Source organism: Kogia breviceps, chromosome 5 (assembly GCF_026419965.1).
Source record: "Kogia breviceps isolate mKogBre1 chromosome 5, mKogBre1 haplotype 1, whole genome shotgun sequence".
Lineage (NCBI taxonomy): Eukaryota > Metazoa > Chordata > Mammalia > Artiodactyla > Physeteridae > Kogia > Kogia breviceps.
Genome location: NC_081314.1, coordinates 8,880,921 through 8,906,072, shown reverse-complemented (window position 1 = coordinate 8,906,072; position 25,152 = coordinate 8,880,921). Strand labels below are relative to the sequence as shown.

The following is a 25,152-nucleotide window of genomic DNA, read 5'->3' as shown; positions in this document are numbered from 1 at the left end:
GTTATCCAGATGTTGGTCAGATGCTAGATATATCCAGACTTGACCCCAAATGTAACTTTGCTCTTTCTGTGGGTAAGCTCGAATTACTGCTCTCTATGCTTTATTTAACTTAGGCTTTAAGCTTGCAAGTAATGGTAGTCTGTGCTCGCAAATTGCATGAATGGGAGACCCCAGGGCTGTCTGCGTGGCACAGACTACAAGCATATGAGGCTGATAAATTTCTCCAGTGAGAAGCAGTGATGCACTAGGGCCATAATTAGAACTGGATTATAATGTGATAAAATGAGTAATGATTATCTTTCAAAAAGTAAATTCTTGATCAAAGTTCAGGACATTTGTGAATGCAAATCCCTCTACTTACGATCTTTTAAAGTTCATGTACAGATAAACAGATTGACAAATCAATGACCTATTCTAGAATTATTTTTCTTAGTAGTGAATTTGAGATTCTAAACTGATTTATAAGTTAGCATCCATACATTACCTTCAAGATGTCAAATTCCTCATTGTCTCAAGTTATATTACCTTCATTTTCTCTTTTAATGAATATAGATTCTGCTTGTACTCTTTGTTTATATAAACTTATTCACACAAAAATGTAAAGTGGAAGAGAAAAATAATTTTGAATTATGTCCAATTTTGACCATTACAGATAGGAAACAATTAGGAGTCCAAAAAGGACAATGAGGTTACATACATAAAACTTCTTACTGTGTTGTGTTCCTAAGTTCTAAAAATTATTTTTAATTTTTAAAAATAATTTAAATAATAATAATGATTTAATAAAAATTAAAAATAATAATTTTAATAATTATTATTTTTAACTGAAAGAAGCAGAAGGTATAAATACATCACAATCAATAACACTTTTCTAAAGAACTGGGTTTTGTCTCCAGTATAAGAAATAGTACAAGTACACAGCCTGGATTTTCATGGTAATACCAGATTCTAAGAGCATCTTCTAACTGCCCTCACACTAATAGACTATGGTTTGAGAACTGAAGCCATAGAACACTTTTACTTGAATGGAACTTCAGAAAGATACCAAATATACATTGTTTTGTTTTGCATCTGTGTGTTTCTTTAAAGCCTCAAATTCCCTCAAAATACCTTTCTTCCTACAGCCACATATCTATCTGTGAGCAAGGCTCTCAGCTTGACAGGTGATTAAGAGGGGGAATAGAGGTTTTGCCTAAGCTTAAAACACTCATTCATTTTAAGGATGCCATAGAGAAGAGTCTTCTAGAATGTGCTTACAATATATAGTTCTGCATTTAACTATATTTAAAAGACCCATAGCAAAGAAAACAGCTCACAGACAAGTACATAAATCTATTCCTTTATCTCTTGAGAGTTTAAAATGTACATTAACTTATCTGAGGCTTCAAGAAGTCCCACAATGGGAAAATCTGTTTGGCTTTGCTTAACATGGGGAGGTCTCACTTTTCCAAACACTGTAATATTTATTAATGGGGCACTGTATATTGAGGAAATTGCCAAGAATAATAAAGTTGAAATGGGAAAAATTATTTTCAAATTATGTAGAAGTATTCAAAGGTCAATATCTTACCATGATCACAATCATAAGGTACTTTACAGTTTACAAAACACTTTCATATATGCCATTTCATTTTATTCCTATAAATATCTTAGGAATTAGAAAGGGCAAGTGTTAATAACACTCCCTTTGAAGATGAAGTAACTGAAGTTTACAAAACTTAGTGAGGGGTCAAGTTCCTGTGAAGATGAAGTAAGCAGCTCCACCCTGTCTCTCCAACCACATACAACCAAAGCCCTTGGCAGAAGGCATGGAGGGGCCACACAGGAACTCTAAGTAAATGGTAGAAGGTGGCTTGGGAAGAAAAGCAGAACTCAAAGTACAAGCAATCAGTGGGAAGTTTCCTTGTTTCATTCTTTTTTGCATACATATCTCCTTGGCTTTGAGTCAGCACAGATCCGAGAATAGTGTACCAGGCATGGACAAAAAGAGTTCCAAGAGAAATTCACCTTCTTTTGTTCTTAGGATTAGGAAGTGCAGCCTCTAGAAGACAGAGAGAGTAGGGGTAAATTCCTAACCTTTTCTTCTTTCTTTCTCAGCTTTGCTGCCAGCAAGCCCCACTCCTGAAGCTGCAACCCTGTGGTGGTGGTGGCAGTGGCAGTTAGGTGAGTATCTGAAAAGAGGATAATCCTGCTCTCCAACCAGAGAAACGATGTGATCCAAAGGGCATAGAGAAACATCTCCATTTTTTCTCTCTATCCTCCTGCCACTTGCATCTAGAAGCAGAAGCAAGCTCAGGACATGCATGCAGGTTTAAAAAGACTAGCAGAGGATCAGCAAGGAGGAACCCGGGGAGCAAGACAGTTTGGGGAGACACTATAGGGAAGAAGAAGCTCAAGAAAAGGATTTCAAAACATTTTATATGAACTCTTTGGCTCACCCCTGAGCTGAGCGGTAGATATGACCCTAAACAGTATACCAATAAGCTCTGAGAACTGACGTATGAGGTAGACTGCACTCAGGCTTCAGACTGGCCTCCATGAAGCACACATGCAGGAGACAGCTGAATAATATCGGGAAGACTTTGAAAAGTATACTGACATTTGGACCACAGTCCACATAAGTCATGTCAGAAATTGCAGCCAGCCCCTGAGTCAATTGCTTACTAAAACAAAACAATCACAACAAGAAAGCCTTCTCCATAGGATCTAATCTAGACCAAGGACACTGTAACTTAATATTCAAAATATCCAGTCCCAAATTCTTCAATATATGAAAGAATCAGAAAGGTCTCACAAATTGCCAAAGGAAAGGAAATCAACAGACATCAACCTAATATGAATCAGATGTTGAATTATCAGACAAAGACTTTAAACACGCTATTAGGAAATGTTTAAAGCAGTAACAAAAAACATTCTTAAAACAAATGGAAAGATAAACATTTCATCAGATAAATAGAGGCTATAAACGAGAACCAAATGGAGATTTTAGAACTGGAAAACACAATCACCAAAATAAAACAAAATTTACTAGATGGGCTCAATAGCAGGATGAAGACAAGAGAAGAGTTAATGAACTTGGAGGTAGATTAGTAGAAATTATCCAATTTGAACATTAGAAGAAAAAAATTAAAAGAAAAAATGAACAGTCTTAAGAACCTGAAGAAAATATCAGAAGGTCTAACATTTGTGTTTTTGAAGTTTCAGAAGGAAAAGAGAAAGATTATTGTACAGAAAAAAATGTACTTGAAGAAATAATGCCTGAAAACTTTCCAACTTTGGGTAAAGACATAAGCTTTCAGATTCAAGTTCAGCAAACCCCTAAAAGGATAAACTCAAAGAATTCCACGCCCATACATATCATGATCAAATTGATGAAAATCAAAGAGAAAAAATCTTGAAAGCCATTAGAAAAAAATAAAGCATTACATGTAGGAGAATAACTATTCAAGTGATGGTAAGTTTGTCATCAGAAAGAAGGCAGTGAAGCAAAAACGATATTGCACTGTAAGAAAAGAACCGTCAACCTATAATTCTCTATCCAGTAAAAATAACTTTCATTCACAAATTAAGATGAAATAAAGACATTCTCAAATGAATAAAAACTAAGATAACTTATCACCAGAAAACCTAATATACAAGAAGTTCAGAAGGAAGTGTTTCAGGTGAAAGGGAAATGATACCAGAGAGAAACATGGGACTTTGGGAATAAAGGAAGAGCAACACAAATGGTAATTAAACATTGCATAAATAAACAGACTATTTTTCACTGAAGTTATTTTAAATGGTTCTTTAAATTTTTTACACGGTTGAAAGTAAAAATTATAACATTGGTGGATTGTTCAATGAACATAGAGTTAATAAATAATCACAACTAAAATATAAAGGACGATATGGTGGTAAGGTTTCTACATTTGACTAGAAATGGTAAAATATTAACTCTAAGTAGACTGTGAAAACTTAAGTATGCATATTGTAATACCACTGGAAAAGATACAAAAAGACATATTAAAAACATAATTGATAAATTTAAAAGTAATACTTAAAATATTCAAATAACCCAAAAGAAGGCAGAAGCAGTGGAATGAAAAATAGAGGGGAGGGGGAGCGAGAAGATGGCGGAAGAGTAAGACGCGGGGATCACCTTCCTCCTCACAGAGACGTCAGAAATACATCTACACGTGGAACTTCTCCTATAGAACACCCACTGAACGCTGGCAGAAGACCTCAGACCTCCCCAAAGGCAAGAAACTCCCCACGTACCTGGGTAGGGCAAAAGAAAAAAGAAACAACAGAGACAAAAGAACAGCGACGGGACCTGCACCGGTGGGAGGGAGCCGTGAAGGAGGAAGGGTTCCCACACACTAGGAGCCGCTTCGCGGGCGGAGACTGCGGGTGGCGGAGGGGGAAGCTTCGGGGCCGCGGAGGAGAGCACAGCAACAGGGTGCGGAGGGCAAAGCGGAGAGATTCCCGCAGAGGATCGGTGCCGACCAGCACTCACCAGCCCGAGAGGCTTGTCTGCTCCCCCGCCGGGGCGGGCGAGGCCGGGAGCTGAGGCTCGGGCTTCAGTTGGATCCCAGGGAAAGGCCTGGAGTTGGCGGCGTGAACACAGCCTGAAGGGGTTAGTGCGCCACAGCTGGCCGGGAGGGAGTTCGGTTGAAGTCTGGAGCTGCCGAAGAGGCAAGAGACCTTTTCTTCCCTCTTTGACTCCTGGTGCGCGAGGAGAGGGGTTTAAGCGCGCCGCTTAAAGGAGCTCCAGAAACGGGCGCGAGCCGCGGCTGTCGGCTCGGACAGTAGAGACGGGTGTGGGACGCTAGGGTTGCTGCTGCCGCCACCAAGAGGCCTGTGTGCGAGCACAGGTCACTCTCCACACCGCCCCTTCCGGAAGCCCGTGCAGCCCGCCACTGCCAGGGCCCCGTGACCCAGGGAGAGCTTCCCCAGGAAAACGCACCGTGCGCCTCGGGCCAGTGGAGCGTCACGCCGGCCTCTGACGTCGCAGGCTCGCCCCGCATCCGTGCCCCTCCCCCCCCCCCCCCCCCCGGCCTGTGCCAGAGCCCCCGAATCAGCTGCTCCATTAACCCTGTCCTGTCTGAGCAAAGGGCAGACGCCCTCGGACGACCTACACGCAGAGGCGGGGCCAAGTCCAAAGCTGAATGAACCCCAGGAGCTGTGCGAACAAAGAGGAGAGGGGGAGGTCTCTCCCAGCAGCCTCAAAAGCAGCGGATTAAAGCTCCACAGTCAACTTGAAGTGCCCTGCATCTGTGGAAAACCTGAATAGATAACGAATCATCCCAAGTTGAGGAGGTGGACTTTGGGAGCAAGATATACTATTATTTTCCCCTTTTTTCTTTTTGTGAGTGTGTGTGAGATTTTGTCTGTATAGCTTTGTTTTCACCATTTGTCCTAGGGTTAGACCAACCCGTTTTTTTTGTTTGTTTTTTCTTTAATAGAAATTTTTCTTCTTAATAATTATTTTTTATTTTAATAACTATATTTTATCCTACTTTATTCTGTCTTCTCCCTTTCTTCCTTTCTTCCCTCCTTTCTTTCCTACTTCCCTCCTTCCTTCCTTCCTTCCTCCCTTCCTTTCTTCCTTCCTTCCTTTCTTCCTTCCTCCCTTCCTTTCTTCCTCCCTCCCTTCTTTTCTTCCTTCCTTCCTTCCTTCCCTCCCTCCTTCCTTCCTTTCTTTCCTTTCTATTTTTTTCTCCCTTTTATTTTGAGCCATGTGGATTAAAGGCTCTTGGCACTCCAGTCAGGTGTCAAGGCTGTGTCTCTGAGGTGGAAGAACCAACCTCAGGACACTGGTCCACAAGAGACCTCCCAGCTCCATGTAATATCAAATGGCGAAAATCTCCCAGAGATCTCCATCTCAACATCAAGACCCAGCTTCACTCAAGGACCAGCAACGAACAGTGCTGGACACCCTATGCCCAACAAAGAGCAAGACCATATGATCATCTCAATAGATGCAGAGAAAGCTTTTGACAAAATTCAATACCCATTTATGATAAAAACCCTGCAGAAAGTAGGCATAGAGGGAACTTTCCTCAACATAATAAAGGCCATATATGACAAACCCACAGCCAGCATTGTTCTCAATGGTGAAAAACTGAAACCATTTCCACTAAGATCAGGAACAAGACAAGGTTGACCACTCTCACCACTCTTATTCAACCTAGTTTTGGAAGTTCTAGCCACAGCAATCAGAGAAAAAAAAAGAAATAAAAGGAATCCAAATAGGAAAAGAAGAAGTAAAGCTGTCACTGTTTGCAGATGACATGATACTATACATAGAGAATCCTAAGGATGCTACCAGAAAACTACTAGAGCTAATCAATGAATTTGGTAAAGTAGCAGGATACAAAATTAATGCACAGAAATCTCTGGCATTGTTATACACTAATGATGAAAAATCTGAGAGTGAAGTTAAGAAAACACTCCCATTTACCATTGCAACAAAAAGAATAAAATATCTAGGAATAAACCTACCTAAGGAGAGAAAAGACTTGTATGCAGAAAACTATAAGACACTGATGAAAGAAATTAAAGATGATACAAATAGGTGGAGAAATATACCATGTTCTTGGATTGGAAGAATCAACATTGTGAAAATGACTCTACTACCCAAAGCAATCTACCGATTCAATGCAATCCCTATCAAATTACCACTGGCATTTTTCACAGAACTAGAACAAAAAATTTCACAATTTGTATGGAAACACAAAAGACCCCGAATAGCCAAAGCAATCTTGAGAACGAAAAATGGAGCTGGAGGAATCAGGCTCCCTGACTTCAGACTATATTACAAGGCCACAGTAATCAAGACATTATGGTACTGGCACAAAAATAGAAATATAGATCAATGGAACAGGATAGAAAGCCCAGAGATAAACCCACACACATATGGTCACCTTATCTTTGATAAAGGAGGGAAGGATATACAGTGGAGAAAAGACAGCCTCTTCAATAAGTGGTGCTGGGAAAACTGGACAGCTACATGTAAAAGTATGAAATTAGAACACTCCCTAACACCACACACAAAAATAAACTCAAAATGGGTTAAAGACCTAAATGTAAGGCCAGACACTATCAAACTCTTAGAGGAAAACATAGGCAGAACACTATGACATAAATCACAGCAAGATCCTTTTTGACCCATCTCCTAGAGAAAAGGAAATAAAAACAAAAATAAACAAATGGGACCTAACGAAACTTACAAGATTTTGCACAGCAAAGGATACCATAAACAAGACCAAAAGACAACCCTCAGAATGGGAGGAAATATTTGCAAATGAAGCAACTGACAAAGGATTAATATCCAAAATTTATAAGCAACTCAGGCAGCTCAATAACAAACAACCCAATCCAAAAATGGTCAGAAGACCTAAATAGACTTTTCTCCAAAGAAGATATACAGATTGCCAACAAACACATGAAAGAATGCTCAACATCATTAATCATTAGAGAAATGCAAATCAAAACTACAATGAGATATCATCTCACACTGGTCAGATTGGCCATCATCAAAAACTCTAGAAACAATAAATGCCGGAGAGGGTGTGGAGAAAAGGGAACCCTCTTGCACTGCTGGTGGGAATGTAAATTGATACAGCCACTATGGAGAACAGTATGTAGGTTCCTTAAAAAACTACAAATAGAACTACCATACGACCCCGCAATCCCACTACTAGGCATATACCCTGAGAAAACCATAATTCAAAAAGAGTCATGTACCAGAATGTTCATTGCAGCTCTATTTACAATAGCCAGGACATGGAAGCAACCTAAGTGTCCATCAACAGATGAATGGATAAAGAAGATGTGGCACATATATACAATGGAATATTACTCAGCCATAAAAAGAAATGAAACTGAGTTATTTGTAATGAGGTGGATAGACCTGGAGTCTGTCATACAGAGTGAAGTAAGTCAGAAGGAGAAAAACAAATACCGTATGCTAACACATATATATGGAAACTAAGAAAAAAAACTGTCATGAAGAGATTAGTGGTAGGACGGGAATAAAACACAGACCTACTAGAGCATGGACTTGAGGATATGGGGAGGGGAAAGGGTAAGCTGTGACGAAGTGAGAGAGTGGCAGGGACATATACACACTACCAAATGTAAATTAGATAGCTAGTGGGAAGCTGCCGCATAGCACAGGGAGTTCACCTCTGTACTTTGTGACCACCTAGAGGGGTGGGATAGGGAGGGTGGGAGGGAGGGTGACGCAAAAGGGAAGAGATATGGGAACATATGTATATGTATAACTGATTCACTTTGTTGTAAAGGAGAAACTAACACACTATTGTAAAACAGTTATACTCAAATAAAGATGTTAAATAAATTTAAAAAAAAAAAATAGAGGGGACAAACCGAAAACAAAAAATAAAATGGCAGACCTAACTCTAAACATATAAATAATTAATTTAAAGATAAATGATTTAAACACGGCAATTAAAAGACACAGTTTTCAGATTAGGAAGAGGGTAACAAATATATATGGTCTATAAGAATTCCACTTTAAATATAAGAATTTGGGTAGATTAAAAAGGAAAACAATGGTAATATATAAACACTAGTCAGAGAAAAACTGGAATATATTATTATCAGACAGAATAAACCTCAGAGCCAAGAAAATTACCAGAAATAAAGAGGGATATTGCATAATGATAAAAGAGTCAATACATTAATAAGATATAACAATGCTAAATATATGTACCTAACAACAGAACTTCAAAATACTTAAAGCAAAAGTGAATAGACATGACAAGAGAAACATACCAATCTATCACTGTACTTGAGGATTTCAACACTCCTTTCACAGGAATCATAAAGATACAGAAGAACTGAACACCACCATCAAACAACTGGACCGATTGACATTTGTGGAACACATCATTCAACAGTAGCAGGATACTCATTCTTTTCATGTGCACGTAGAACATTCACCTTGATAGACTACATCATGAGTTATAGTACAAACCTTAACAAGTTTAAAAGAATAGTAATTACACAATCATGTACTCTGACCATAAACATCATACACTTACCATATGGCACAGCAATCCCACTCTTAACTATTTACTCTAAAGAGACATAAACTTATGGTTATACAAAACATGTACATGAGTGTCTATAAACATTTTATTCACAATCCCTTAAACTAGAAATAACTCAAATGTCCTTTGATAAGTCAATGGATTAAAAAGCTATAATTCTTCCATATCATGGATTACTATTGCAATTACTATTACTATTACTGTACTATTGTACACAATAAAAAGGAACACGCAATAGTATTGATGAATCCCAAAGACATTATGCTGAGTGAAAGAAGCCAGTGGCCAAAGGTAACATGCTGTATGAGTCCAATAATATGACAACCTAAAAAAGGCAAAACTATTTGGAAGAACAGATTAGCTGATGTCAGCAATTAGGAGTAGGGGAAGGTTTTAACTACAAAGGAGCAAAAAAAACCCATTGTTTTGCTGTGATGTTCTGTTCTATATCCTGATCGTGGTGGTTGGTACAAGAATTTACACCCATGTTAAATCTTACAGAGCTGTTCACCAAGAAAAAGAAAAGTTTTTAAAAAAACCCTTAAGTGAGTTGCCGGAGATTATGTGACATTATGATGGATCAGAAGAGAAGGCAGGTTAGACGCTTTTGCCCTGGGCCTTCAAATATTTATTGAAAGAAATGAGTTGATAAATGAAACAGCATCCTACTAGCATATGGCATAATAGTTATTTCATAATACAGTGGACCCTTGAACAACACGGGTGTGAACTGCATGGCTCCACTTACTGCTGAATTTTTTTTCAATATGTACTAGCGTAGTACGTGATCTGTGGTTGGTTGAATCCATGGATGCAGAAGAGGGGATACGGAGGGCTGACTATAAAGTCTTACTCGGATTTTCAGCTGCATGAGGGTTGGTACCCCTAATTCTTGTGTTGTTCAAGGGGTCAACTGTACATTAATTTTTTTAATTGGGATAATCATTTTTAATGTTTTAAATAACACTTCATACCTTTCAACAGTCCTTCCTGCTTCCACATTCTCTTCCATGTTTCTCTTCCTAAGGGTTCCAAGTATATTTCTTTATCCTTCAGCAATATGACTTGCTTTAGCAAAAGAATAATATGGAAGTGGTGATGGGCCAGTTCCTAGAGTCCTTCTATGTTTCCACTTGCCTTTCCCTCTATCATTGCCATGGGGGAAATATGCTGGGGTGAGACCACTGGGCCTGGAAGGGAAATGAGAGATTTACAGCAGAGAAAACCCCGTTAAGCTGAGCCCAGGCAACTCATAGATCCATGAAATTAAATTACTGTAATTGTAAGGCATTGTGCTATGGGAGTGGTTTGTTATGTAATCTTTTGTTTGGCAAAAGCTAACTGGCGTGTTTGTAAAGCACAAACTGACCTCTAGTCCTTGACAGGATCCCAGTCTCAGGGTAACAGCAATGAGAATCAAGATATCCAGGAAGGTGCTCAGACAGAAAGAACAAGACAAATCCAGTTCTAATAGATGAAGAGTATGATTTCTCCACAGGCTCAAAATAAAACTTGGTTAACAAATCTGACAGGAAAAAGTCAAAGCAAAACAGGCATCAGTGTTAACTCGTTACTTGACCTACTTGGGGCCCTTGAGCACATACAGGATTAGAACTGAGGTGAGGGCCAGCAAGACTGAATCTCTAGGTGAAGGTCTAATATATACAGATATAGAAAAAATAAAAAGGTGAGTAACTGGGCAGTGAAAAATGTCTTTGGGCAACATCAAGAGACCTCTGTAGGGCTTCCCTGGTGGCGCAGTGGTTGAGAATCTGCCTGCCGATGCAGGGGACACGGGTTCGTGCCCCGGTCCGGGAAGATCCCACGTGCCGCGGAGCGGCTGGGCCCGTGAGCCATGGCCGCTGAGCCTGCGCATCCGGAGCCTGTGCCCCGCAATGGGAGAGGCCACAACAGTGAGAGGCCCGCATATCACAAAAAAAAAAAAAAAAAGAGACCTCTGTAGAGTAACCTATTGCGTTTCTTCTTTCGTCTCGGCTATACAGAGAGAAATAATAAGTTTTGTGTGCAATTTCAATAAATATCTCACCACTTCCTCTAAGTGTTTTCTGACCTCTTGGATGTTCATTTTGATGGTATTAACATTATTCCTCTGGACTATCCCTAACTCATTTTAAGTGGATGTGAAAAATACTATGAACGTGAATGCATGATGCCTTAGCCTAAGAACTAGTGCTTTCAAAACTGTACATCATGATCATTATCAACAATGTACTCACTATACCAAGAACAATGGGGGATGCAACAGGAGGGCTGCTCCTGGCCTTTTAAATAAAGGGCCAATAACATGGATTTTTAAGAAATTCTAATTCACTCTACTGCAATGCTTGGGCAATCTTGACCCAGAGATGCAAATTTAAATAACTGCAGTTGTTCCTCTTAACTCTCTTACTCAACACTGCCAAACGTTCTAAAACAACATTCCTTTTAACAGCTGAAAGATATCGAAAGTTAAAGGAATAAAAAGTAGTTTATACCAAATGTTAAATAGCTAGTGGGAAGCAGCCGCATAGCACGCATAGCACAGGGAGATCAGCTCGGTGCTTTGTGACCACCTAGAGGGGTGGGATAGGGAGGGTGGGAGGGAGGCAGACGCAAGAGGGAAGAGATATGGGAACATATGCATATGTATAACTGATTCACTTTGTTATAAAGCAGCAACTAACACACCATTGTAAAAAAAAAAAGTAGTTTAATTTGGATATGCCTTGATACCTAGTGTTTTAATAGAAAAGAGCTAACAGGATTAATGCTTGTTTTGTTTGGAAGGACCTGGAATTTGGAAAAACATTCTTGTATCCCACAAATACTGGTCTCTGTCATCTGCTAACAATGATCATCCAAGTTTATTCATAGTATGATGTAGGATGCTCTTACATACAGTACAAATTATGCATAAACCCAACAATATAAGAAATATTAAATTGAAATGAATTCATCCTTATGCTTCTTAAAATTCCTTTCCAAACTTTTCTAAACATCTTATGGACATTTTAGTAGTTTCAGTATTCTAGCTTTGTTGAAGCTTGTTGAAGACTGACCTCACAAAATTGCATTTGGAAATTATGGGACTCCTATTATCAGAGATAATTAAACTGGAACAGAGCAAAAGTCTGATATTTTACATTCAAATAAAAAATTGCATTTACATACAGGTTGAGAGAAGCCTCATTTAAGAGCAAAACTCATTACTGCACATTAAAATCACTGAAGCACTTTTAAAAATAGCTACACTTGGGCCTTACTCCTAGAGATTCTGGTTTCTTTGGTCAGGGCTAGGACGTGAGTATCAGCAGCTTTTAAGTGCTCCCCCAGGTGATTTTAATGTGCAGCCTGGTTTGAAAACCACTATATCTGGTGTTTTCTTTTAAATCATTGTGGTATAACCCCCTATACAAGATGATAAAATCTTAGGCTTTACATCTAGAAATACAGTGACCAGACGAAAGGAGGCAATCAGAATCACTGCAGTAGCCAGGTTTCTAGGTGACACCCTGTCAAGTGTGATGTTGACAATGGAGAGAGAAGCAGAGAGCCACAGAGAACAGGATGATGAGATGGCTGTGGATCCTGAAATGTTTATCTTGGAGAGCAGATTTAGGAAAACCACAATCCACAAACCACATAGAAAGGGCACTCGAGTGACTTAGTCTGTGTTCCTTTAGAAAGCAGAACAAGAGCCAACAGGAAGAAGTTGCAAGGGCAGTTGATATCAGCTCAATATAAGGAAAAGCATTCTGCTAACAAGAGCTTTTCAACCACAGATGAGCAATCTGCAAACCCTCAAGCAGAGGTCTGGTGATCTGTCACGGACACGGGAAGGAAGCTGAACTATGCGACCTTTCTTTCCCACTGTACAAATAACCTGAGAGAACATCTTGCAGCTTCACGAAATTTCTCAAACTGCGCCTGCGCTTTTGGAGCTGAAGAAACAAGACTGAGGGAACTCGGGCTGTTGGCTGGAACCAAGGCTGTCTATAATCATGAGCTCTCTCTTCTTTGTGCGATTGCACCAAATCTTACTTGACCATCTTACCGCTGGTCAAGTCTCAAGGACATACTATACCCTCGGGAGAAATGGGTTATTTCTGTCTTTCAATATAAAGGACTAGGGAAGAGTCTGATATTTTAAGTGTGGAAAAGATAAAAGAATGAGGCATGGGGGTTGGGGGGAGAGAGGAAACAGTTGGGATTACTGCAGTTAAATATTTGAAAGAGGCACCCATGTTAAAAGGCATTAATTTTTTTCATATCATTTTCAAATGTACATGTATAAACTGTAAGTAGAAGTTACAAAAGACAGATTCTAGCACAGTTAAGAAAATGCCCTGCTGAATTGTGTCAGGATTCAATGACTTGATCATCACTGGATTGTAATACAAGGATGATAAATTCTATCTATTAATCTAAATCAAACCTTTAATGTCAGGCACAATGATAGGCATGTAAGAGACGCCTAAATAAACATTCACTAAATCAAGTTTTCAAGTACAGTCTGGATGACCATCAACCAGGGAAACTTGAAAGGGATTTGTTTAGGGTGAGAGCAGGACAGAGACTGGACTACCTAGCTTTTAAGACCACTCCAATCTTGAGATTCTATTGTTAGAGGATACAAATTAAATCACTAAACCCTAAAATAACTCTAGGTTTTCATTATTTTAAAACCATTACAGGGGCTTCCCTGGTGGCGCGGTGGTTGAGAGTCCGCCTGCGGATGCAGGGAACGCGGGTTCGTGCCCCGGTCCGGGAGGATCCCACATGCGGGCCCGCGAGCCATGGCCGCTGGGCCTGCGCGTCCGGAGCCTGTGCTTCGCAACGGGAGAGGCCACAACAGTGAGAGGCCCAAATATCACAAAAAAAAAAAAAAAAAAAAACACCATTACATACCAAAATCTATCTTCCTCAATTAAAATATGTATCTTTTTCTCAAACATGTGATTGGTATATTTGGTAAAAATAATCCATCTTGCAAGCCTGGAAACCTCAGTGGCTTAACATGTAAAACGTATTTCTTTCTCACACATATCTGTTGTGGGTCTGATACCCCTTAACAGAAACTCCCTTCCAAATAGTGACTCAGGATCCAGACATCTCAGTATATATCCTTCAGGGGTCGCTGTAATGGGCTCTTAAATATTTGGCCTTGGGAGCTATCCACATCATTTCTGGTCACAGGCCAGTGGCCAAAAAACAGTCACACGGCCCCACTTAACTATGAGTGGGTAGAAAATCTGGGCAGCACAGGGATGTTCAGGGAAAATTACATGTAACTGTTACAAATGTAAACCATCATTGAGGATTTACATTCTGGGCTACAAGCATCTGAGCTCTCCAATGAATCAGCGGCGTGGACAAGTACGCATTCTGCACAGCTCGTTCCGTCCTCATTTTAGACTTTAAAAAATAAGGAAACGTTGGCATAAATATTTGCAAGAATGTCTGCTGAAGGATGACACTGTTTGAAAAACAGTGAACACAACATGCTTCCCCCCCAAAATAGAATCTGAAATCTTAAAACCAAAACACAAACGCCCCAAATTAGGAGATGAAACCTTTCTAATCATTGGCAATTAGGTGGGGTTTATGTCCATTTGTCACATCCTCACTTTGGGCTATAATTAGATTGATTATAACCCCTCGATCTCATTGTTCTCTCCTATGTCTCTGTCACTTTACACACTTGAATTCACTGTCTGTTACTCTTTTAACATCTCAGATCTGCCAAATCCTTTACCAGTTTTAAACAGTTAAAGATATCTCCTCTCTATTTGTTTAAAAGCACTTTTTCCCTAGTCTGTTTTATTCAAAGTATTACTGACATGCAGTCAAGAAGTTTCCAAATTCTGTTTTTTTCTTTCTGACATCATCCACATTGCAGCTCTCCTAAACAATTCATTTTCTGAACAAATTCATTACAGGTCCATACTTTTGAAATTATAAAGTTTTAATTCCATTATTGATCACATTTCTGGCACCATACTGAATAGATGTTAAAATGCTGTTTGGTTACAATCAACAAGCCACACCCAATAAGCAGTGTAACCTGTAACTATGGTAACAACAGTAGTTCCAGTGAAAATACACCTCAAGGACACACTCTCCTTGGCATTTAGAAATCCACCGTTTTCACATGTTTCTACTTTAGAACTATTTCTTAAAGTGGGATGATAAAATATACAGTTTTTAGTCAGCATATGGATATAATGCTTTTGCATTTTACCAAAAACTGTTTTAAGATGTGTAAAAGCAAATTCATTCAATTCAAAATATTTATTTAAAGTCTAGTACACATATGGCCGCCAAGCAGTTTACTCATAAACTGACCATTCCCTGTCTCGGTGATTTCTCACAGGATATTGAGGATAACAGTGATATGGGTTTCTTTTTATAACATCTTAGTACATCACTCTATCCAACTTGGGGCCACCTACATATCCTTTTATTCAGGAACAGATTGTACAGTCTTTCTCAAGGCTTTACCTCACACAGCACAGCCAAAGAACACATAGATTTATTTTTATTTTTGGTCTGTTAAATTCAAAACTCCTATTTCCTCCAGGGATCATTTTGATTCAAATACAACAAAATCTCAGACAAAAAATGAACTCCCAATTACTCATTCACACATGAGTGCCTACAGTATGCCAGGCTATCTCTAAAACTGAAAAGACTGAATAAGGACCAGTCCCTTCCTTCAAGAAACATGGCTTTATTGAGGAAAATGAAAGGTAAATAAACAATCCAGCAGGTTAAGTGCTCAGGAAAGCAGGCCCAATTAGAGAGGAAGTATGGGCAATTATCCCTGTTTCCGTATCTATTGCTGTGTAATAAACTATGCAGAACTTAGTGACTCAAAACAACGTTAATCAGGGGCTTCCCTGGTGGCGCAGTGGTTGAGAGTCCGCCTGCCGATGCAGGGGATGCGGGTTCGTGCCCCGGTCCGGGAGGATCCCACGTGCCGCGGAGCGGCTGGGCCCGTGAGCCATGGCCGCTGAGCCTGCGCGTCCGGAGCCTGTGCTCCGCAACGGGAGAAGCCACAGCAGTGAGAGGCCCGCGAACCACGAAAAAAAAACAAAAATCAACGTAATCTTCCTCTCTCACAGCTCTGTGGGTTGACTGGGCTCAGCTGGGTGGTTCTCACTTGGGGACTCACGTGGTTGCAGGCAGAAGTCAACCATGGGGACAATAGTCATCTGAAGGTTCGACAGAGCTTGATGTCCAAACAATTTACTCACATGGTGCCAGATGACGTAGGAACTGAGCTTCCACTGTTGGCTGGACTGCTTTTATGTGGCATGGGCTTTTCACAGAATGGCACCTGGATTCCAGGAGCGCCTAGGAGTGAATGTCCTAAGAGATCAAAGCCACTGGGTCTCTACTGACTCAACTTGGAAGTTATGCAGAGTAACTTCTACTGCACTCCACTGGTTACAGAAGGCCCACCCAGGCTCAAGGTGAGAGGGAAGTGTGCAGAGGTTCGAATCCTGGGAGGCATGGGTCATGGAGGACCATCTCTGGAGACTTGCTATCACAGACACACCATTTAGATTTTGATCATATGTATATTTTTAAATTTCCTCTCCTCTTGGCTCACAGAGATCAAAAGGAAAGCCACCTTAGGACAATATGAAAATCAACGAAACTGCTCTAGACTTAGATGAGCAGCACCTGAATTCAGACAAGCAGCCAGGGTGCAAGGCAACTCAAAGGAGGGAAAGATGATCGAGAAGGATGAGGGGCAACATCTGAATACGTGCGAGCTAGAGTAATTTAGAACTGCTCTAGTACACCTCCCCCTTCAATAACTTCAGCAGGAACAAATCTCCTTAATCCTCAAAAAACCAAAACAGAGAACCTGTCTTCATTGCTGCACTTTACTAGCCCTGTGCTGATTATGAGACAAAAAGAATTGTGATTTACCTTTCCCTGCCACGGAGGAATTTTTAAAAATACATTTGTTCTTTATAATCAAACCCTTTGTAAGTTTTCTAAAGTCATGTAAGTTATTTTGTTTACCCAAAACCAATTACCGTATCAGTTGTAATTGAGTCTGACCATTTCTAAACTGATTTTATCATTGGCCTGTATTACCTAGTGAAAACAGATTAGCAGTTTCCAAAGTACATAAAGTATAGAAAACAAATAACTTCATCAATACTAACTGGGAATATGCTAGCCACCCCTTATTTCAGAATAAGGTATCCCAATTCCTCCTTTTAAAACACTGTGTTGCATCTACAAAAATAAAAAAAGGAATTCCTGAAAAAAAATCACCCAAATTCATATAATTTTTATTTATGTTAGCCTTTAAGAAAAATTTTGAAAGCATGAACCTTAAAAAATATTTAAGGCTCTTGCTTTTTGCTTAAAATTTAGACTCGATTAGTTATCTACACTGGCCACAAGGTGGGGCTCTGATGTCACAATTTGGTAAGATTTGTAAAACGTATATTTATGTAATCACAAATGAAAATAATAAAACAAAATTTAATAGAATAATCTCATTTTAAAAATATGCACATTTTCAATTAATCAATTATCTAATCATTTATGATCAGCAGAAGAAATTTATGCCTTAATTTGTCCATTTCTCACCTGGAAGTTAAGCTCTGTCAAATTTTAAAAGTCTCCTGAGTAGGTGCAGGATTTTATATCATTATGAGCTTTCCTTAGGACTTTTTCTGCCATTTCAGATTACATTCCTAAAGGAAAAGTAACTGAACTTAAATCAGTGTTAAGAAAAATGTCTTTTAAAATTATTTTATAATTAAGCAGAGAATTTCATTACTTATTACAAATATACATGAAATTTTTCTTTTCTCCTTCTACATCCCTGAATTCTCTTTTTGCAATCTAATAGTTACTTTGGGATGAGGATAATTTGAAAGGAACAATATTTTCCTTAAATTGTTGATAGCATGCATGTTGTTTTCCATTTCTTTTGTTAAAACCATTCTTTAAGTCAATTACTTGTTTATTTTATATTGTTAAATAGGCAGAAATTCTTTTCTAATTTTCAAAAGAGTTTAAGTAATCATATTTTTTTAAGTCAGCCATTTTTCAGTAAAGATAGAATAGCATGCTAAAATAATCAGTTACTTGATTTATCACAAAAAAAATTACAGTACCTCAAGAATCAGCAAAGAACCTACTTTTCCAAATTAATATTTTCTAATTTATTTCAATATATTAAGAATAAAACAAAAATATAATTTAAAGTTTATCTTTAAAATTTAAAAGAAACTGGAAGATTTGAAATTTATAAAGTCCACACATCCCTTGCATATATATCCATCTTTCCAATTTTCCAACTCTTTTTATTAGAATAATTTAGCAATATAGTACTCTGCATTTTTAAAGCATGTCTGTGTGTACAGTTTTCTTCTCTTTTCATTACTTATTTCTTAGTGTATTTCTCTTCAAATTTAATCCAAAATTCATTGCTTTCATTGAAGAGCTTTATACATTTCCCCCGTTTCTCCCCAGTTGCTTTTTCTTAATAAGGAGTTACACTAAAAGAAGTCTGTAGCTTGCTATTCTGAAAGACACAGATAAACGGTGCAGTTTGACCAAAGCTGCTTTCATCAAGTTTAAAGACTTTAATTTTCTGAAATAGTCAACATCTAGTCAAAGTGAGGTATTTACTGAGACTGACTCTCATCTGTGACAGAAAATTTTGTTTGGCTTTCCTGCAACTTGAAGAGATCTGTTTATAGACCACTCCATATTCCAAATGAATGACATGCCCCAAAAATGTCATACAAGATAGGCTTTAGGGCTTAGCAAGCAGGGAAATTAAGAAGTGCATATGACAGACAGGAAAATAGGAGTGAAGGAAAATATAAAGAGATTCTGTCATTAGGATGGACCACTCAAATTATATGTTAACTGTTTTCCATACGTTTATTCTGTAGAAGAGTACTTGATTCCTTAGGTAAGTTACCAATACAGGTAAATTATTCATGTTTTTCAAAAATAAAGCAGAGTGAAAAAAATTAATATACTGGACTACTACTAAAGTATCCACATTAAGGGAAGATATTCACATTGATTCCTATGCACATTAAGAATGAGAAAAATGCCACCATTAGCATTTAAAGCCCTTTGGTAATATATGTATACACACATTCACACACACACACTCACATACATGTACCCGCAGACACCAATAGTTACTATTGACATCAATACACTTCAATTTATTATAATTAAATTACATTCTCTTTTCTTTCTACTGTTTTTTTCTTTACAATTAATACACAGATGTATTTCCAAAAATGATATGATCTACCAATTGCACTTCTGAGAATATATCTGAAGGAAACGAAGTCATTATCCCCAAAAGCTGTTCACATTCCCATGTTCACTGGACCATTATTTACAACAGCCCAAGACGTGGAAACAACGTGTCTATCAAAGGATGAATGGGTAAAGAAAAAATGATATATATAAATATATACACACACACACTGGAATATTATTCAACCATGAAGTAGAAGGAAATAGTGCCATTTGTTAAAACATGGATGAGGCTTGAGGGCATTGTGCTAGGTGAAACAGAACAGAGAAAGACAAATACGAATACAAAGACAAATATGATCTCACATATATGTGGAATTTTTAAAAACTGAACTCACAGAGAATAGGTAAGTGATGGCCAGAGCTGAACATGTTTCAAGCTATAGCTTTCCCTATCCATCTAATCCTGCCTGATTTCCAGCTTTCAAATTTTTGATCTACTTAGGGAATTTGTCGCACTTTCGCTCATTAATTATGAATTGTTCTTTTGTTTGTTTGTTTGATGAAACCTCCCCGGGAACTTCAATCAACACCGATGTCCTCCCTCCTCCTTCCTGTTCATTTATAGCAATCATTGCTTGAAAAATGCACACATTTTCATTGTTCATGTTTTATATAGTTATTTCCTCATCTGATAGTCTTTGTTTATTAATTTAACTCTTTCTCCTACACAGATATAATCCTATTAGAGGCAGGGATCATTCTTACAATTCAGTTTTGTTTTCAAAAGACTGGGAGTTAGTGGAAAAAAACAGACCTTTGGGAGCCAGACAGATGTGTGTTTACAGACGACCTCTGCTTCTGCAATTTGCCCATTGTGTGGCCTTAGGAAAGTCATTTTATCTTCTCAAGATTTCGTTTTCTTCCATAACATGAGGATAATAAAACTTGCACTGTGAGATTGTTGTGACAATTATAGATAACCTACATAAAGTAGCTGGCCTACAGTAGGGACTCAATAAATGGCCCCAATTATTATAATACAGTGCCCAGCCCATGTTACGATCAGCACTTAGTAATACTTGATGAGTAATAAGATAAGGATGATAGTTGCTAGGATAACAGTAGGACTAGATTTAATCTTCAGGATAAATTGTTCTATTTAAAAGTATATTTCATATCATTTCATGAAGTCTGGAAAAAGAGGACAGGTAGCAAATGTGCTCAGCTGATTGCCTTGATCCAATTTCTGGCAACATAGCATGAGGTTAAAACAGCTACTATAAGTCACCACCTACTACTGGAAAGAAGTAGTATCTGGTTATGTCTTTCCTCTGAAGTGTACCACAAGGGACATTAAGCTGGCTTGCACTGGTAGAACTGTTTTTTATAACCAAAGTTTGTTCTAAATGGTTGGTATCCATGACACACCAGTACATATTTAGAATAGCATCCCTGAAGTATAGTAATATAATTCACAAATAATTACTAAAATATCTCTTCAATCAAGTTGATGGATAGTAAGAGTTTACTTTGGATATTAAGTGCCAATAAAGAACAAAAAGCGATAGAACCCAACTCCTTATTTCCTAAATCCATCTCCCAGTAATATAACATCGTATTCATCACCATACCTTCAGGGCTTGGACCAGTGCCTGGCCCACAGTAAGGACTTGAAAACCACCACTGAATAAATAAATATATATCAAATAAATATTTTTGTCTCTCTTTTCTCACTTGTAAAATAAGTTAGATCAAATCCCTAGTCAGTCTGAAATCGAAGATATTACAATTCAATTTGGAATTCAATAACTAGAATGTTTATTAAGTTCTGATATCAGTAAATGTACCAAGCAAAATTTAAAAATCACGGCCTATTGCATCCAGATATCCTTTCAGTATACTCCACCATATATTCTCTTCTAAAGATAAATCACCAATAATAAAGAGAACAGAAACTTATTTTAAATTATTTTATTTTTCATAATTTTCTAACACATGGTGTTAGAAAAATGAAATTTGGCACCATGACTTAAAACTTTTTTTTTCAAGTTTAACCTTTAAATTAAAAACAGTAGCTACAATAAGAATATTTAAACCTCACTCAGAGTAATGGTGAAAAATCAAGTCACAGATTTTTTTGTGTTGGGGAATTTTTTAAAGTGGGATAAAAGGAAAGTAATAAAAAGAGTAAGAAGGATAAAATGGAGACTATGCTGGAAAGACAAAAAATGTGAATCACCCTCCGGAAGAAAAGAATTAGGAGGAAGACAAAGGGCAAAAGGGAAGAACAAAGGCTCACCAACTTTATCTTCCTGATATAAAATTCAAGTACTTAAAAACGTAAAAAGAGTTTTTTTTTTAAAAAAAAATTATAAAGGGTTACTACTAATCTCAATGAAATTTTCTTTTTCCTCATTATTTTCTAGAATTAAAAAAAAACACCCTGTTTTGAGTTAAGGACACTTGCTGATTTTAAGTTGATACTTGATGTACTTTAAGAAATCGAAAGGCTCAAAAGCTTTCCTAAATCTAACATCTACTTAATATAATCTACCTTGGAAAATTCATCTGAAGGAATGTAAGGCTTGATTTCTACTGCAAATGTAAAAAAAAATCTGTCTAACAATCTAAACAGAAATGTTTTCCACTGGATATGTACCTCAGTTGTATTCTGTACTAAGTTTCTTGAGGAAAAACACTGTGTAATATTGTTCTTTGTTTTCCTTCAGTAACTACTGTAAAAGGTACCTGTATAGGTGGTCCAAAAAGCACTTACACAATTAGTTGCATAAAAATTCAGTTAGAACTCCAGTTTTTCAGCATTTCAAAAATTAAAATTTTTGAAATTTTCATTTATATCCATTTTGTCTACATGTTGATAAATAAAACTCTTCCCAGCCTTTTAATAAGAAAATATTATTAGTCTCATTTGTCACTTGTACATCTGTACCTGAATACTTTATCAACTGAAACACAAATTCAGAAAATTGTCATTATTCTCAGAGACAATAAGGCATAGAAATAAATATTTGCTTTTACATTTTTTTTCCTTTTTCTTCTTCTTCAATCTGTGTTTTAAGGCTCAGAGCAGATAATAAGAAATATCAATTTTTTATAAAAAGTTTTTCAAATGTTTGGCCCAAAGTGAAGTTGTTCTGCGAAAGTTATTTAAATATTCTTCTCATCATGTCAAGCACAACTTCAAAGACATGTTCATGCCAGGCATCCATTTCAAAAGAAAACTGAATTCAATGAAAAGTAAATAACTTAGGGATCTATAAATGACACAGCGATGTATCTCGTTCCATTTTTAACAGGAAGTCCTTCATGCAAATGCGTGAGTCTCCCTGGATGCATGAAACTCCAGCCTTTTCTTGGTGACTCAATAGAGCAATTGTACCTTAGAAATTTGCATCCACCTCCCTAAAAAAGATAGACCAATAAATGTATCAACTTGTTATGTTTCATTTTTAATGAGTGATAAAATTCAAATGATGATATCTAAGCAGAATTTTTTAAAAAATAAGGCAAACCCCTTTCATAATGATGTATTTCTTTTGAAAAATGTAAAAAAAAAAAGCCATAATTACCTGAAAATCTTCTCCCACATTATTGAGTGCAATGTTGATGGTAAATGTAGAAGCGTCATGATGAGGGCGAAGAGAGCGTTGTCTTTCAGGGGAGTATTTTACTACAAAATTCAATAGTGCAAACCCCTAAAAGAGCAAAGTAAATCAATGGATTTGCTTATCAATAACAATATAAAATAGCACATTTGTGTAAAAACTGGCAGGAGGTAGGCAGCAGGAATGAGAGGATAATTACCTTAGTATAATAGCCTGCAAAGACCTTCAGTGTAACAGGTGCAATAAATTCCCGGATAAAATGAAGCCATACATTCTCCAGACCAATTTGCTTCATGTGGATATCATCAGTTGGGACATTTTCATAACCACCAGATATACGGCTATCCTAGAAAGAGTATTCATGACATCATAAACTGTGGTCTGTGTGCAATTCACATTTACATTATCTTGGAATTTTTTTCAACCGCAAGATGATGATAGACAATAAAAATAACTGTTCAATTATGGTGTACCATTTGCTTTAATTGTGAAACTACCAAAATAACTTAGATAACATGGCTTTGCAAATGTATCAATGATGAAGCAAAGTATTATACAGTAAGACTGCTTTCCTACTTATTTAATAGATATGTGAGGTCTGATGAGAAAGTAAATAAAATTGATTGCCAAAGCCTTCCCGTGTCCCCTAAAAAATGAGGGTTTTTTTTACAGTGAACCTTCAGGCAGTCTTAGCTGGTGATGGGCATAGATTCTGTTTGTCTGCCACCTGGATTACATGTCACTGAAAATAACTTTCCCTGCCAAGTTCCTCCTTTATTTTGTGGCACTCAAAGTCCTTCCATGATTGCTTTTCATTATCCTACAACCTGCTGACTTCAAGTTCTTCCTCATACTTTGAACTTCTGTCTTCCTGATCAGCTAACTAGCTGGGGAATATATAATTGAGCAGAGGCAGTGATATTCTAGAATATTCCACTAAAATTCCTCAGTACTGTGAAGGACCTGGCATCTGTGGGTTCTCAGAGGAAAAGAAATACCTTGAACCACCTACAGTAATGCTTTCAGCCAAGTCTTTGACTCTGAATGTAAATGCAAAACTGAATTACACCAATGGCATTCAAACAGATCCCTCCTTCCTATGTTTACACACAAAAAAAATAGCTTTGGCAGTCAACCAGAGAAACTCTGTCTTGGTATTTTCACTACAGGTCACTGCAAAAATGCAGAGAATAAAAAGTGACCTTGGAGAAGAGCAGTATCACACAATAGGCATATATTACCTTACCATCCCCAGCCAGGAGACACTGACCCTTAAGGCCTACCCAGTGTAATCGGAGATGAAACTGAGGCCGGGATAGATTAAATGTTAAACAATTAGTACCAGAATTAGGCTAAAAACAAGAGTTCTCTTGACAGCCTTGGGCAGCCCTTCATTTAGGTCTAAGACTCAGAGATGTACGACAAAAAGGACAAACCTCCTCTACCTTCTCTAAATATCTACACTCCTCCTTGCCCCACATACACATTTTAGTTCTTTGTGTGAAATGACAACTTACATGATGTTTCCCCCCAGACCACTGGCCGTAATGCTCCATTTCTTCCACCAATTCATCGCAGGCTTTTTCAGAAAATATAGGAAACCAAAAAACATCTGGACAAGGCTATATATAAAACATGGTATCACCATTAAGAGAGTAATATTTTGTGTCTTTTTACTAAGAAATGGCATTTCAAAAGTACAGAATATTCAATATTTATCTCACTTACATGTCTTTTTAAGAAGTTTGCCGAACATTACTGATATTACTGTTACAAACTATACTAGTTTGGGTTTGTTTGTTTTTTTTAAACAATTTCTAAGACTTTTATTTTCATTTATTTGCTTATTTTGTTTGCATTCTAACATCTGTGCAATCAAGGCGCATCTTAGAGACCCAGTTGGCCAGGCAGCCATAGTGATGTAGTTGTTAATGCCACAGGGCATGTACACTTGGTCAGGCATTCATTCTGTCCTCACTTTGTGTGTTTGTATGTATCTGTGTGTGTGCACATGCACACATTTAGTTGGCACTGCACTTGTTGACTTGCCCTTTGAAACACCTTTTTAACTGATTTATACCACCACTCATTGAAATGAAATGCTATTATGTATACAGTGCTCTATAACATATAACATATATGCTTTAATAAGTCTAAAATAGCTCTTTCAAAATGCATAAAATTAAAAATTCTAAGTGACT

At 37.7% G+C, this 25,152-nt stretch overlaps 1 protein-coding gene across 3 annotated transcripts in view; it reads right to left on the bottom strand.

Moving 5' to 3' along the window:
* Window positions 1-21,119: 21,119 nt before the first annotated feature.
* The window catches only part of PLOD2 (procollagen-lysine,2-oxoglutarate 5-dioxygenase 2), a 101,193-nt gene continuing 97,160 nt past the window's right edge, over window positions 21,120-25,152 (bottom strand). For all 3 annotated transcript variants that reach the window (XM_059063587.2, XM_059063588.2, XM_067033608.1), the window contains 4 exons: window positions 24,469-24,573; window positions 23,151-23,297; window positions 22,916-23,041; window positions 21,120-22,748 (listed from right to left, as the gene is read on the bottom strand). In XM_059063587.2, coding sequence (XP_058919570.1) covers window positions 22,593-22,748; window positions 22,916-23,041; window positions 23,151-23,297; window positions 24,469-24,573 — 534 coding nt within the window. In that variant the 3' untranslated portion in view covers window positions 21,120-22,592. The remainder of the gene's footprint in view (window positions 22,749-22,915; window positions 23,042-23,150; window positions 23,298-24,468; window positions 24,574-25,152) is intronic.